At 43.5% G+C, this 14,793-nt stretch overlaps 1 protein-coding gene across 1 annotated transcript in view; it reads left to right on the top strand.

The window, feature by feature from the left end:
• SEH1H (Transducin/WD40 repeat-like superfamily protein) overlaps positions 1–9,281 on the top strand; it is a 90,564-nt gene extending 81,283 nt beyond the window's left edge. The window contains exon 8 of the mRNA XM_087383649.1: positions 8,767–9,281. Within this exon, the coding sequence (XP_087239775.1) occupies positions 8,767–8,895 (129 nt within the window). The 3' untranslated portion in view covers positions 8,896–9,281. The remainder of the gene's footprint in view (positions 1–8,766) is intronic.
• The last annotated feature ends 5,512 nt before the right edge of the window (positions 9,282–14,793 follow it).

Raw genomic sequence — 14,793 nt, 5'->3', positions numbered from 1 at the left:
ACTACGTTCGTGACCGCTACCCTGGGTGTGGCTGAGCCCAAGATAGAAAGGGCATGGCGGGTGGGCAGAGATCCCAACCGAGAGCAACCCTTGATCATACGATTTCATGACACTCAGGCACGACTTTCAGCTCTACGACGCAGGTCAGTCCTTCGAGATCAGCCAGCAATCTCTATGGATGAGGACCTCACACCTCTACAGGTTGAGAAGAGGCGCTCTTTGCTACAACAGCAGCGGAATCAGGCTCGGAAGGAGGGGAAGTGGGCAGTGGTACGAGAGGGACGACTTCTTACAGGCCCCCGTAGGACACCTGTCCCCTCCCCTACATAGGGAAGCGGGGTCTATGAGACTCAGATATTCGAGACCTTGTCGTGCACCATTTGGAATTGTAATGGTACCTTATGGTTAGAACCAGAGAACTTTTCGGAATCCTATACAGGCCACGACATAGTCTTCTATACAGAGACACATTAGAGTCTAGAGCGCCCTCTTCCAATAGTCAGCGGATATACATGGGAGTCTGCCTACAGAGATGAGACGAGGGGTATAGGAGGAGTTCGAGGTTTAGGTGGAGTTGCAATCCTTTTCAGATGCACTCTTCGAGGGATCATTTCAGTAGAGCAAAGAGATATACATTCCAGATTTCTTAAGATCTGGATACGACACATGGACAGCCAATATCTGTTTGTCGCAGTTTGCTACTTCCCCCCGGGGACCTCCCACTTTGCCAGAGATATTTGAGGTGATGATGAGACATCCCCATTTGCTGTCCTTTATGAGTCCATTGTTGACTTTTCTAGCCGCGGAAAAGTCCTTCTAGTGGGGGGCTTCAACGCGAGGACAAGGGCCCGTCAGGTACCACTTCTTGATTTCAGGGATGATTTCACTCTACCGGCAGATATTGAGGAGGAGGTATGCTACGGGTTTCGGTTGACAGGCGAGGTCCATTCTCATCTTATGGGCAGGCCCTATTAGACCTAGGCAGGATACATGATCTCATTATCTATAATGGTCTTGACAAATGGCCCGCTTCAGGTGGTTTCACATGCTTTCCACATGGGGGGGGCTCCAGTGTTGTTGATTACATCATGGGATCCCCTATCTTCACATCTCGCATTACTGACTTCACTGTAGCACCTCTCCTGCTAGGGGCTGATCATACATAACTTTTCTTTCACATCTCCACCTCCCTTCGCACAGCACCTTCCACCCCACTCAGTGCTCACTCCACCTACCACGATATACGCTTTGATCGGGATCACTCACCTTCTTACTCTGGCCGTTTGTACATACTTCTCGCTTATATTGGCTTCATACCCCTTTTAGAAGATCGTGCTGCCCTTGTCACCTGCTCACTACACGAGATTGCCATTCACGCTTTTTCCCACACCACCCGCTCCACCCGTCCACCACCCCCTGGAACCGTACCCTGTATTAGTTGGTATGATGATGAGTGTAAGGCTTTATGCCGTCAACTCAGATTCGAAACCAAAAACAGTCTTCCGAGCGCACCCGATACGCTATGTGAATACCGTAGACTAGTACGGAAGAAGAAACTAGACTCCGTTCGTCGAAACGAGGAGGAGCTACTGAACATTTTGTTTAGTAACAAGTCTAAGGACTTTTGGCGAAGATTTCTAGAAGGACGGTCCCCTTAGGCTCCGCCACTCACTGACACCCAGATCTGGTTTGATTATGCACGCACACTTTATGACATCCCAAATCAGCCAGTCCCTAGCCTCTCACACATGCCTCGTCCCACATGCTGCACCCTCTTCACTAGAGGAGGGGTAAAGGATGCTGTAATGAAACTTCATAATGGCCGAGCGAAGGATCATGAGGGACTATGCACTGAGTTCATTGCATATGGGATTAACCTCCTAGCCCCGATCTTAGCAAAGCTTTTTAACGAAGCGGTTTGTTTGGGATTTCCACACACTTGGATCATCAATACTATCTCACCCATCCACAAGGCAGGGGATCCCATGAGCCTGGAGAACTACAGGACCATTATGATTGGACATGTCATGTCCAAGATTTATGCATCAGTACTTGACTCCGAGGTTAGCAGACTTGCAGAGTGTCGAGGACTTAGAGCAGCAGGAGAGGCCGGATTCCATGTAACCATGGACCACATTCTCATGCTCAGATGTATCATGGAGGAGACGAGGTCACGGAAGCAGAGGGCTTATTGTTGCTTTGTGGATTTTCGCAAGGCATTTGACACGGTCCCGAGAGCCCGCCTTATACGGTGCCTACAGGACTTGGGTTATGACCAGGAGATCATTTGGGCTGTGATGGCACTTTACGAGAGTTTCTGGCAGAGTTCGGGCAGGATCCGGGTGGACAGACGAGATCATGAGTACCATCGGGGTCAAACAAGGGTGTCCTTTGTCGCCTACCTTGTTTGACCTCTACATTGATGAGCTTGAGATAGTGATGCAGACACAGAGGGGTGTAGGTTGTGGCACGCTGATCCAGATTTTGCTCTATGCAGAGTACGTGGCTCTCTTGTCTTCCTCAGCAGAGGAGCCTCAGAGACACCTAGACGCACTACAGTCCTTTTGTGGGTCTCATGATTTGAAGGTCAACCTGGGTAAAACCAAGGTCATGATCTTCAATTCATCTCGAGCCATCATGCGTCAGGAGCAGTTCACATTTGCGGGGTCATCTGTTGAGATAGTTTCATCATACACTTATCTTGGGGTTATCTTCTTCGGACCGAGCTTCACTATGAGATCCATGATGCAGGCACGCTTGAGTAGAGGGTATGCCTCATTCGCCAGGCTAGAGAGGCAGTGCTTCCGCTCACACTTTCAGGATCCAAGCACCAAGGGGTTTGCTTTTTGACTCCTTGGCTCATCCAGTGGGGATGTATGGCAGTCCTTGTTAAGGGCCAGATTTGTCGGATACAGAGTGGGCCCGTGTGGAGCCGCTACAGGTTCTCATGCTATCACGGATGATTTGTGGTAAGTCATCTGTTCCTTACCAGATCGTTCAGGCCGAGTTTGGGTCACCCTCTTTACAGCTAGATGCTGCATTTCAGGGCATCACATATCTGTACCGAGTTAGGGAATATGGGGATTACACCTCGGGGCGTAGCAGGCTACCATGGATAGCTCTATCCTCTTCTATGGCACTTGCAGCAGGAGGAGATCAGAGGTGCTGGTATGCACGTACAGAGAGATGGTTTGAGCGAGTGGGGCTCCACATGGATAGACTACCTCCCTTCCAGTATAGCATGGATGCTTCGTTCTCTCCCCTCTTATCACACGAGGTCAACCAAGTTATCCGTGAGGATCTACTATAGCTACACACTTTTCGGACCTGGTTGGAAGCGAGTGAACTTTCAGTGAAGCTTAGCTTCTACAGAGATCACTTCTTACATATCACAGTGGAGGGTTTCATTGACCCACCGGGATACACACAGATTCACCTACGCCACTCGATGAGGATCTATCTTGGGAAGTTCCGGGTCTCTTCACATAGACTTCGCATCGAGAGCGGCAGAGCAGAGCGACTACCCAGGGAGCGGTGCATATGCACACTATGTGACATACAGGAGGTTGAGACAGAGGAGCATTTCATTTTCAGGTGTCCTGTGTACTATGAGATCCGAGGACGTTTCCATTGTCTCTTCAGGGATAGTTATGGGATTTTAGCTCGTTTTCTCTCCTACCTAGACCAGCAGTGTTTGGCAGGTTTCATTCATGACAGGAGCAGACTTCTTCCTCGGTTGATCCTTCTCAGAGCTCTATCACGGAGTTCTTTTAGCTAGATCACATGGACCCCAACGAGACGAGGCCTTGACATGAACGTGACCCGGAGCCTGTGACCTGACAGCTCAGACAAAGGGTCGACACACAGATCACACTTGGAGACATCTCCTCCTTGTTTAGAGTCGGAGCCCGACCGACGGGGGTCACATTAGCCCTGGTTAGACGCAGAGCTACGACCAGGAGATGTGCCAGGACCGCACCTTCGAGTGGCCGACAACACTCTATTGCCGACTTCATGTCTCCATTGCCTCATTCATCCTGATATCTTGCTGTTGCTGGGGATGATGATGATATTGATGATGATGCTGAGATTGATATATAGTCGACCATCGACATGACTATGTTGTACTTAGGACTTAGTACTGCCATTTTGCAATTTTGCATTTTGCATTGGTATGGATGCTCATTTAGTAGCTCCACTAGCACGGCTCGTTGTATCAAGATTTCAGTCTCATAGACCCATCGGTCTTCCGAAGACTTTAATAAACTTTCTTTCTTTCTACAATCCTACCACACACAAAATTTTTGTAAGTAGAGATGTAATCTTTTCAGAGACTTCAGCTCATACACATGCTGAATTCACTATTCCAGCTTCTTCAGATGATGTTTTGAGGGGTTCCTTCCTATTGCTTTTGGTTCCCTAGCTGATACTCATGTTGAAAATCAGCATTTACAACAGCCTCCTCCTGATGCACATGTCCCGATTCAGCCACCTACTGATTTTGTTTCTCCATAGGCAATGGATGATGTTGTTAGGTAAGAGATTCAAGAGATCCATGCAGCAAAAACAGTTTCAAACTAGTTACTACAGACTCTCAGGGAAAGTAGACTTGAGTAAGGGGGGCTCTTTCTGTTGAATCAGCTTATGCAGATACTCTTCTTGATGAAGAAGAACGTGATACTTTCGAAGAAGCCAAGGATAATGTGCACTGGACGAATGCCATGCACAATGCATAGCAGTTCATTGAGAAAAATTAGACTTGGGATGTTGTGGATCTACCACGAGGAAAACATGCCATTGGTACCAATTGGGTTTTCAAAGTGAAAAAGAAGCCAGATGGGTCCATTGATAGGAACAAGGTGAAGGTGGTTGCCAAAGGCTATGCTTAGAAAAATGGCGTAGATTATGAGGAGACTTTTACTCCTACATCCCGGATGGCCACTATCAGATCAATTATTGCCATGGCTGTAAATTTTGTTTGGAATGTCCATCAGTTGGACATAAAAACAGATTTCCTTAATGGGGACTTGCAAGAAGAGGTTTATGTCAAACAACCTTTTGGCTTTAAACTTTCAGGCAATGCACTTCAAATTTGCAAGCTGAATAAAGCTTTATATGGGCTGAAACAAGCGTCACGTGCATGGTATGCAAGATTGATTCCTTGTTGGCAAGGAAGGAGCTACACAATAGTCCCACTGAAAGCACTCTCTACATCAAGAAGGATGGGAGGGATATTTAAGTCATCATTCTTTATGTAGATGGCATGATGCTCTCAGGGTCAAACGAGGAAATAATTGTAGATTTCAAGACTGAAGTGAAAGCTGAATTTGACATGATAGATTTGGGCATGTTAAATTTCTATTTGGGGATCCAATTCATGCAAGACAAGCGTGGCATTGTTATGTCTCAATCCAAGTATGTGCAAAAGCTCTTGATAGATTCAACATGCAAGATTGTAAGTCTACAGCCACTCCCATGGAGCCAGAGGCTATTGGATGCCTCATTTATGTGCAGTACACGGCCAATATTCAGTATGTAGTATTTGAGGTGAGCAGGTATATGCACAGCCGAAAGACAACACATTGGCAGGGTGTAAAATGCATCTTTTGTTACTCGCAAGGCACAAAGTCTTATGGCTTGATGTTTCCAAGGAGGGGTGACTTGCAGATGCTTGCTTACAGTGACTCCGATTGGGACAGTTCACAAGTGGTAATTGTTTCTTTTTGGGCAAAGCTTGCATTTCTTGGTTGAGCAAGAACAATCTACTGTGGCTACTTCCTTATGTGAAGCTGAGTACAAGGCAACTTTCACAGCGACAGTTGAATGTGTTTGGATGCGTCGTTTGTTTGCTGATCTTTATCTCTCATTGGGGGTTCCTTCTCCGATTCTCACTGATAGTCAAAGTGCTATAGCAGTGGCAAAGAATCCTGTGTTTCATGCTCGCACGAAGCAATTGAGGTTCATTATCATTATGTCAGAGAAAAGTTGCATGTAGGGGAGATCAGTATCATCTATGTGTCAACACATGACAATGTTGCAGGCATCTTCACCAAAGCACTTCCACGTGAGAAGTTTGAGGCATTTCGCAGTGCCTTGAACTTATCTCCTTTTGGTGATTGATCACTTCCTTGTACATCATAATGTTGGCACTGCAGGGGGGTGTTAGAATTATTGCCATAACTCGAGGTAGTGGCGAATGTAATCCATAAGTGAGTTAGGGGCACTTTTCCCTGACTAGAGGTTTTTCCCCCTAACCACACTTAGTGGGTGGTTTTGTCACTTAGACAAAACCACCTCCACACTACTTTGTATCTTATCCTATTTATTGATGAGGTACCTTTCTTTTCCTACACCACACAGATTGGCAAGAGACTTCAGATGGACTTGTCGAGGTGGACTCCCTCAAGAGAAAGACACTGGGTGACCCAGAGAGTGCCCCAAGATGTTCGCTCCAGGTTTTGGACGCGGTTGTGGTCCTGCTTGTAGCTGAGGAAGATCTCATACTTCTTCTGGCTGGTAGCCCACGGAGGCTTGCCCATCGGCCCGTGGTTGGAGTAGATGCGAGTGAAGGGGCAGTGCCACTGCTGCTCAAATGGTGTCCTAGAGACTATTCCGCACTGCCTATGGAGCTGTCATAGCGCAGCGAGGATTTGAATGAGAGCCCTCAGGATCATGACACACATGCAGAGTATAGACAAAGATTACACCTAGGGGATGGTGGCTTGGTTGATAGAGGGAGGACACGCGTTTCATATTAATGAGATCTCCCCAGCCTACTGGATACAGGGTCAGAGCATTCAGAGGATTGCACTCCGCGAGGCAGTCCCCCCTAACACCCTAGTTCCTCCTCCTCCTAGGGAGGATAGCGTTTGGGAGGTGGTAGCCAGCATCACGGCTTGGAACATTTGGGTGGCTCGGTGCAGTCTTGTGATGGGAGAGCACCCAGTTCCACCCTCGGCTACCTTGGTTGCCATCTGGCAGGATATCATTTACACTCTATGGTCCACCTGGGAGCGCGGGACTCCAAGCTCCAAGGCGACTATTGAGAGGCGTGCTCGTTTCTGCAAGGCTTGGCCTGCAGGTGTTTTCTACATCTTCACTCCGCGAGGGATTCGCTGGCTATATAGCCCCCCCACTCGGCTGTTAGCCCCAATTCCAGAGATCCCCTAAGCAGTGAGTTGGGCTTCTCTAGAACTCTCTGTTTTGGCTCTTTAGTTCTTGCTTCTAGCTTGTTTGCTTCTCTCTCTCTCTTTCTCACATGACCATCAGTCAAAGTGCCTTAGTTATGGCCAAGTCTCTCCAACCGAAGTTGGCGCGCCTTGGTTAACGAGGTTAACCCCCTTGATGTGAGCCAAGTCTTGTTGACCGAAATCAACACTCTGACCAAAGTCAACGCTTTAGTTCTTTGGCTAACCGTGGTTAGCCATCTTTGTAGCCGAGTCTCTCTAACCGAGATTAGGCTTACTTAACCGAGGTTAAGTATCTTTGACCGAAGTCAAGACTTTGACCAAATGAAAGTAACTCTTTGAGCATAATTAAATAAACGAAGAACTCATTAATTATGATCAATAAATGGTCAACTTATGCTTTGATTTTGGAATATTTACAGCTTGGTGACATAATGCCTAATTAGAAGGTGACTGCTGGGCTTGGGTGTGGGAGGATAGAGCACCTAGGGGCTTCTAGGGATTGAGAATCTATCCATGTTTGCGTAGGTTGTGTGGTGGCATCTGTTTGCTACTGCAGTGAGAGTTTGCGTGAGTTTTGGTAACATAACACAGTACAATGTCAAGAGCTACTACGTTAGCATTTGTAGAAATTGCTTCCAAGAGATTCAAGAGATTGTAAGCTCAGGCTGACGTACTCAACTTGGTAGACTAAGGCATGATGGATTTTCATGATACGTAGACATTTGAGGAGGCGAAAGGGAGCTCATTGTGGGAAGAGACCATTAAGATTGAGATAGACTCTATACTCTGCAACAATACGTGGGAACAAATGCCTCGGCCTGCATGGTTGAAGGTGATAGGTACCAAATGGGTCTTCAAGGTCAAATATAAGTCGGATGGCTCACTTGACAAGGACAAGGCCATATTGGTAGCAAACTGGCTTCAAAGGCTAAGTACAAGTCTAATGGCTTTTTTGACAAGTACAATGGACAAGTACAAGGCTAGATTGTTAGCAAAACGGTATGATGGAAGGATTAAACTATCGCAAAACATTTGCTCCTACTGCAAGAATGCCAATTCTTGCACTTGCTGTGCATCACAGATGGCCAATATTTCGGATGGACATGAAGTCAGCTTTCTTGAACAAAGAACCTAGAGGGGCTTCAGGTTTCCAAGGACCAATGTGTGCTGACTAAGGAAACCTATTTGAAACCACACCTTACTAGCCTTTCTGACAAGGTTATGTGACAGCTTCAAACTATTTGATCAATAAAAAAACATGACAACTTTAATTTGGTGGGTGTGTCTATATTGGGTTGAACAAAGTGCTGTTAATGACAAGATGATGCTCTTTAATAAAGCATTAGAGTCTCTAGAGGTAAATCTGTCACCTTTTTTTGGGAGAGCTGTTAGACTGCATCATCAATATGTTTTTCAATATATTTTGTTAGGTTACTTTCTTATATGTAAAGTGGATTCTTTATATGAACATTCATGTCTTGGCCACTTCTTTAAACACAAGTGCTTCACTTTCTTTGTGTTCATGTCTTGGCCACTTCTTTAAACACCTGTACTTTCGTTTTATTTTGGTATTCAGATCTGGCAAGTAGAATGGGATATGTGTGGCATGACGTTGGCAAGCTCAGGAAGTGATGGTATTGTGAGGCTGTGGCAAGCAAATTTAAAAGGTGAATGGAAAGAACAGGCTCAGATTGAAGGTTCATAACACTGTCACAAGAGCCTCATCATTGAGACATGAACAGTATGTGACGAAAATAGGTGTGTGGGGGATAATTCTGGGCTTTATTGTGGACTCTACCAACTCGAAGGCTTCCCTACCATCATCTTTCATATTATATGTCATCGGATGTCACTAAGTATTTTTTGTTAGTATAAACTTTCCAGAATAGTGGAGGCATAAAATATATGTTCTTTCTTTGCCGACATCCATGTGAGGCTTTGTATACACAAGCTTGTCTTTCTTATAACAATGGAATGCTAAGTATGGGATCTAGTATCATCGTCCTATCTCTTTGTCTTTCTCCTGTTTCAGCGAGCAAGCAATTCTGATTTCAAGTCTTCGTTCAAGTTCCACTGAGCTGGATGCCCAAGTCCTTTTAGAATCTTTAATTGAGCAAAGATGACTGATGAAGTAATCACTGGTGTTTGTGGTGGCATGCTTGTCACGGTTGAGTGTTCTCTTTACTTTCAATAGGTTGGTAAAACTGGGCTTGCTGCCTCGTGAATGTCCTTGACTAAAGGATGATAGTTGTGTGGGGTAATGATCCACTAAAAAGGAGTTGTTATTTGGGAAGGAATGTTACAGCATATTATTCTACTACTGTGTAGGTGGACTTGGCCATAGCTATTTTCCTCCATGTATTCCAGAAAAATGTTGTGGAGTCATAATCTTAGCTTGTGGAGTTAGAATAGGCAGTATGAATGTCATAAGCTTAGCATGCCTGTTAGCTGTACCTTAAATTGATGACATGGCATACTGAATGCCACTTTTAGACCTGTCACTCACCATTCATGTCCTTGTTTCAGTCTTGTCTTGACCACTTGAGATGTCATAAAAGATATGATCCTCAATATCTAATATGACCTGGACCTAATGAGTAGCCCCTGAATAGTATGCGTCTGCAGATGACGGGGCATCCATCCTTGAACATGACTAGCAAATGGTAACAATCTAGGCCATATCAACCTAGGACATAAAATACAGCTTATAAACTGATATGACGATTCCTGCAGGAAGACCAAAGCAATCTAGTGGGAAGGCAGAATAAAATTTGAATACTCAATTATGGAGAGCATCACACTCGATCACTATAAGAGGCACTCATGCTGTGAGTAGCAGTGAAAAACTCTTGGGCCTAGCTGACAGGAATAGAAATGTGAATAGGAGATTCCTTGAAGTGCATGAGAAGGGGTAATTGAAAGAGCAACTGGCTAACATTGATGAGGTGGTGCCTGATTCTCAGCTTGTTTCTAATACCTTTGATGGGTTGCCTAACTCTTATCAGGGCTTTGCTACTACATTGAGGTTGGTTGCAGGTGGCAGTGCCAACCATTATTCCTTGAGCAGCTGGTTGCCCTCTTACTTCAGGAGGAACACAGCCGTGCAAACCACAGTGCTTCTATGGCTAGTCATTAAGCCTTTGCTTCCTAGCATAAAAACAAAGGCAAAGGCAAGGTTTCAACTAGTAAACCCCCTCATGCACGTGCTGGTCACTCTTATGATGCCTCTTCTTCAGGGGATAAAAGGAAGAAGAAGAGATGCAACTATTGCAGGAGACCTGGGCATGATATTTCTGAATGTAGAAGAGAATTGCATCTGAAAAGAAGAAGAGTCTGGTCTTGCAGTATTTGGTTCTACTAGTCCAGATGATGGACATGAGTTAGCTAACTTTGCACAAGACTAGCATTGGGCTTTTCTGTTACTATGCTTTATGTTTCAGGCATTCACAAGAACCTCATCTCTATTTCAGTCGTAGCTATTTGTGGCTATTAGGTTCTTTTTGATGGTGTTCGGTGTGGGGTTTTGATGCTACATATGTCTTTACCATGGTCTTGACTGGGACATCTACTAGAGGGCTGTATAGACTTGATGCCTATGATAGATGCTTGGGTGATGTTGGACTTGCAGATGCAGATGCCTTTGCTGTTGGTTCCTCTACCATGGCAGATACCTATTTGTGGCGTGAGGTTTGGACACCTCAACTTTGGGGTTTTGGTGAAGCTACACATGCCTTTACCATGGTCTTGACTGGGACACTGACTAGAGGGCTGTATAGACTTGATGCCTATGATAGATGCTTGGATGATGCTGGACTTGCGGATACAGATGCCTTTGCTGTTGATTACTCTACCATGGCAGATTCCCATTTGTGGCATGAGAGGTTTGGGGCTTTGGTGAAGTTATGTAAGGATGGTATGGTTGTTGATCTTCCCAAAGTGCATATGTCTTCAAAGCATGTTTGTGAACCTTGTTTGCTTGGTAAGATGCACTATTTTGCATTTCCCAAGGATGGGAGAGTTGGTGCCTCATGCAAGCTTTATTTGGTTCATAGTGATGTTTGTGGACCCATGCGGGTTGTAGCTCTTGGGGGATTCTTTTATTTCACCACACAATTTTTTGCAGATGATAACTCAAAGACCTTACAGGCCAATCCTCAGAATTCGCGCAATCTTCTTGCTATATATGAGTAGTTCTCTCTTTATAACGATCATGTGCTAGATAGTTGTTATTCACAATGAGAAGTCTCCTGTGTGACAAGCGATCAATTGGAATTTCATGAAAGGAGATCCTTAACCAAAGAGGAGCATGATCAGAATGCGTGAAGGCATGATCTACCCATAAGGAAGAATTGAGAATCTCACCATGCTTCGGATTGATTCTGTACCAATGATCCAATCGAGCGTGATACAAAGAATGAGCATTATGTTGAAAAGTAAAACCTTGCAGCAAAGGGGAACCTTCCTTCCAAAGATCTGTAGCATTAATTGTGACCAACTTATGTGTGCGACTTGATGTATTATCTCCTTGATGTATTACCACAAAGAAAGGCATGCTACTGCCAGGGATATCGCTGCATAGCATCCCAAACCATACCTTTACTGTGAGAGAATTGTGGAGCATACACCGAGGCAAATTCAAATATTTGTCCTTGTATAAGACATTACATAACCATCCATTTGCCCTGTGCATCATTGAATGCAATAGTAGGCTGAAAACCATGCTTGATTCATAATATCACTCCGAAAAAAGCATTCTATTTTGCATAGAAGATATCATAACCAACAAAATGACCATGGTGTCCAGCATACATGTGTTGATTATGCTCTTGTAAGGCAACTGTGTCAAACTGTAAATGACTGAGATACCCACCACTGTTGTGGAGCGTTTCATTATCCCATCAAAGTATATATAGCTACACCTCTTCCACTCTTTGTTGATATCGATTGGTCGAAATCTGTGTCTCATCACACTATTTACACATTCAAAGTGGGACAGAATGAGGTTATCGGGTATAACATTGGCTAAAAAATCGATGCATTACGATGACGTTGGACGATTGATGGGTGATATGCTTGATCGAAGGATGATATACTTGATTAATGAGAGTTGATAGTCTCGTTTTATAACACTACATGTTGTGATTAGATTGCAAATTGTGGCTCCTAAAAGAATTGAGGTTCTACTATGAATGTGCAAGCATACAAATCTTACTTTATACATATACTATGATTGCACTAGGTGAATTGTTTCTTATTTTTCTTGCATCCATACTTAGTTGTATGGATATTGTTGAACTTTCTAATATGCGGGTTGGTCTGTTTTCTCAAAAAAATCTCATGTGTTATAGGTCAAACGGGCAATATACTTGATCACTATGATCATATTTACAAATATTATGAGACTTGAAAATAGATTACTTTTAACATTTATATTTTATTCATTACGATGGCTTAATTTTAGTAGCATTTGGTATTTACTTTGAATACCTTAGGGTTTACTCACGGGTGATGTTTATAATTAGATTTTTTGCACAATGATGGTTTTCAACTACGATGTACTTTGTGGAAGGGGTATGATAATAAACACTACAGTTGAGGATAATGGATAACTTGTTTATATGCCTCAGGATACACCAATATTCTTCCTCACTATAGAATACATAGAGGCCGTTGACGCTAATACCAAAGTGCCTCAAGGAGTATCAATGATAAGATTGGACTTGTTTTTATTGATAACTGTTTATGATAATGTGACATCGATTAGAAGTGGAGCTATGAGTTGAAGCTTGGAGTTCCATGATAGAAGGTCTCTTGTTCTAACATTCCTTCTTTGTGGATGGATGTAGGTAATGGAGGCTCTTTTCTAACATCTACATTTTATCAGAATGTAAAAACTTGTCAAATAGATCCTTAGCTATTAGTTGGATTGCACCATCAAAGTATTCATGAATCTTGTTGTGTTTCTATTTTTAGTAGGTGCATTTGTCTATCTATATGGAAGATATCTGGAAGAAAGTAAATTGGCTATGTCGATAGTCTTGCCAAAAACATATCTCATCTAGTGCCATCCATGGCATAACCCTCATTTTTTCTTCATTGTCCTATAAGGACTACTTATGGCATGGTGAGTTGTGTTGGCATTCAAGCATTTCTGGTGATCACTATGTTATGGAAGTCCATGGATTATTACACAACTTGATTATGACTTGATATCGTACAAGCGTGATTGCCAATACTCGCTCCTTATACAACTTAGTAAGTCAAATTCGTGCTGAATTTGGGACTTGTTGCTAAAAATACTTAACAAAGCACTCTCCACACTACAAAAACTTTCAATACTTATTGGGAGAATTATAAGCGTTGATAGCTCATAGTAAAAGGAATAATAGAGGGAGTTTGAAGATGTTACGAAAACCTTCTACAGACTACACCATGTTGAAGACTCTAAAGAGGCAAAAGTGGTAAAAAATGTAGCTACCCTATTGCCCAATTTAGTACTAAGTATAGTCTTTGATCTCGTTTCAGTCATTGTCCTTGATAGACAAGGAGATTTTGATCCATGATTTTCCTATATCTGGAAACATGCCTAGTGGTGGTACGGAAGTGAATGCAAATCCTCTTATCATAAGGAGGATTCTAGCGAGAGTCATCTTGTATCAAGCTGACCATAAGCTTTGGATTTGTAGTGGTCTTAGTGTTTTAGGACCTATCACCTTTGAGATGTGGACTTTACTTGATAGCTTGACTAAAATGTTGCTACACTTCAAAAAAGTAGTGCAACTCTCACTGTTAAGGGTAAACTCACACACATGGATCATGTCATCTATTCACACGAGATACTGAGGATTCCTTCGTAACTCAAAACATGAATTTTTTGCAGACATAAATTTTTTTAACCTCCTAAGAAGGCAATTGATGTGTGGAACTACATGAGACCATATTCAAAATGTAGCTATGCTTCTACTAGTGCTTCATGCCCCTACCAATTGATGTGGTTTGACAATGCAATATGGTATATTCTAAATCATGTCAATAGTTTCATGCAAGATAGCACTTTATCATTGAAAATCTACTCATTTTTGCAATGGTTCTCCACTTTCCTCAACTACTCATAATGTAGGCTATGATTTTGGAGTGATTGTGTCTTGCTATCATCACATGGTTATTAAAGGTGTAAGCGTGACAATTAATGATCCAAATTCAGAATGTTTTCTTAGTGGAGGTGTTCATTTTTTAATCAAATCTTTAAACCCAATGAAGACACCTCGATCGGTACCCTCGCACTAACTCCAATCCTCGCTATGAGTTCCATCACCTATACTCAAGTCGCCAATTACATTAGTTATTAACAATCGATTGAACGAATCGCCAAATCAACTGATCCCAACATAACTACGCTCAAAGCACAATAATCAAGCACAACACCAATAACACTAGCGACATCAATATTAACATGGAATCACCGACAATACCGACCATCTAGCATTGCAAAACATAAGCTAGTTAGGCATCCCCAACTAACCACACAAAGTATCCACTAGGACCCCGCCGCGTCCGGTGCGTTCCTATGGAGTACTTTGCCATAGTCACACTTGACTAAAGT

Source organism: Dipteris shenzhenensis, chromosome 13 (assembly GCF_047967505.1).
Source record: "Dipteris shenzhenensis isolate YYH24624 ecotype China chromosome 13, Dip_SZ_1.0, whole genome shotgun sequence".
Classification (NCBI taxonomy): Eukaryota; Viridiplantae; Streptophyta; class Polypodiopsida; order Gleicheniales; family Dipteridaceae; genus Dipteris; species Dipteris shenzhenensis.
The sequence above is the reverse complement of the archived record's forward strand: the minus strand, read 5'-3'. Positions and strand labels throughout refer to the sequence as shown.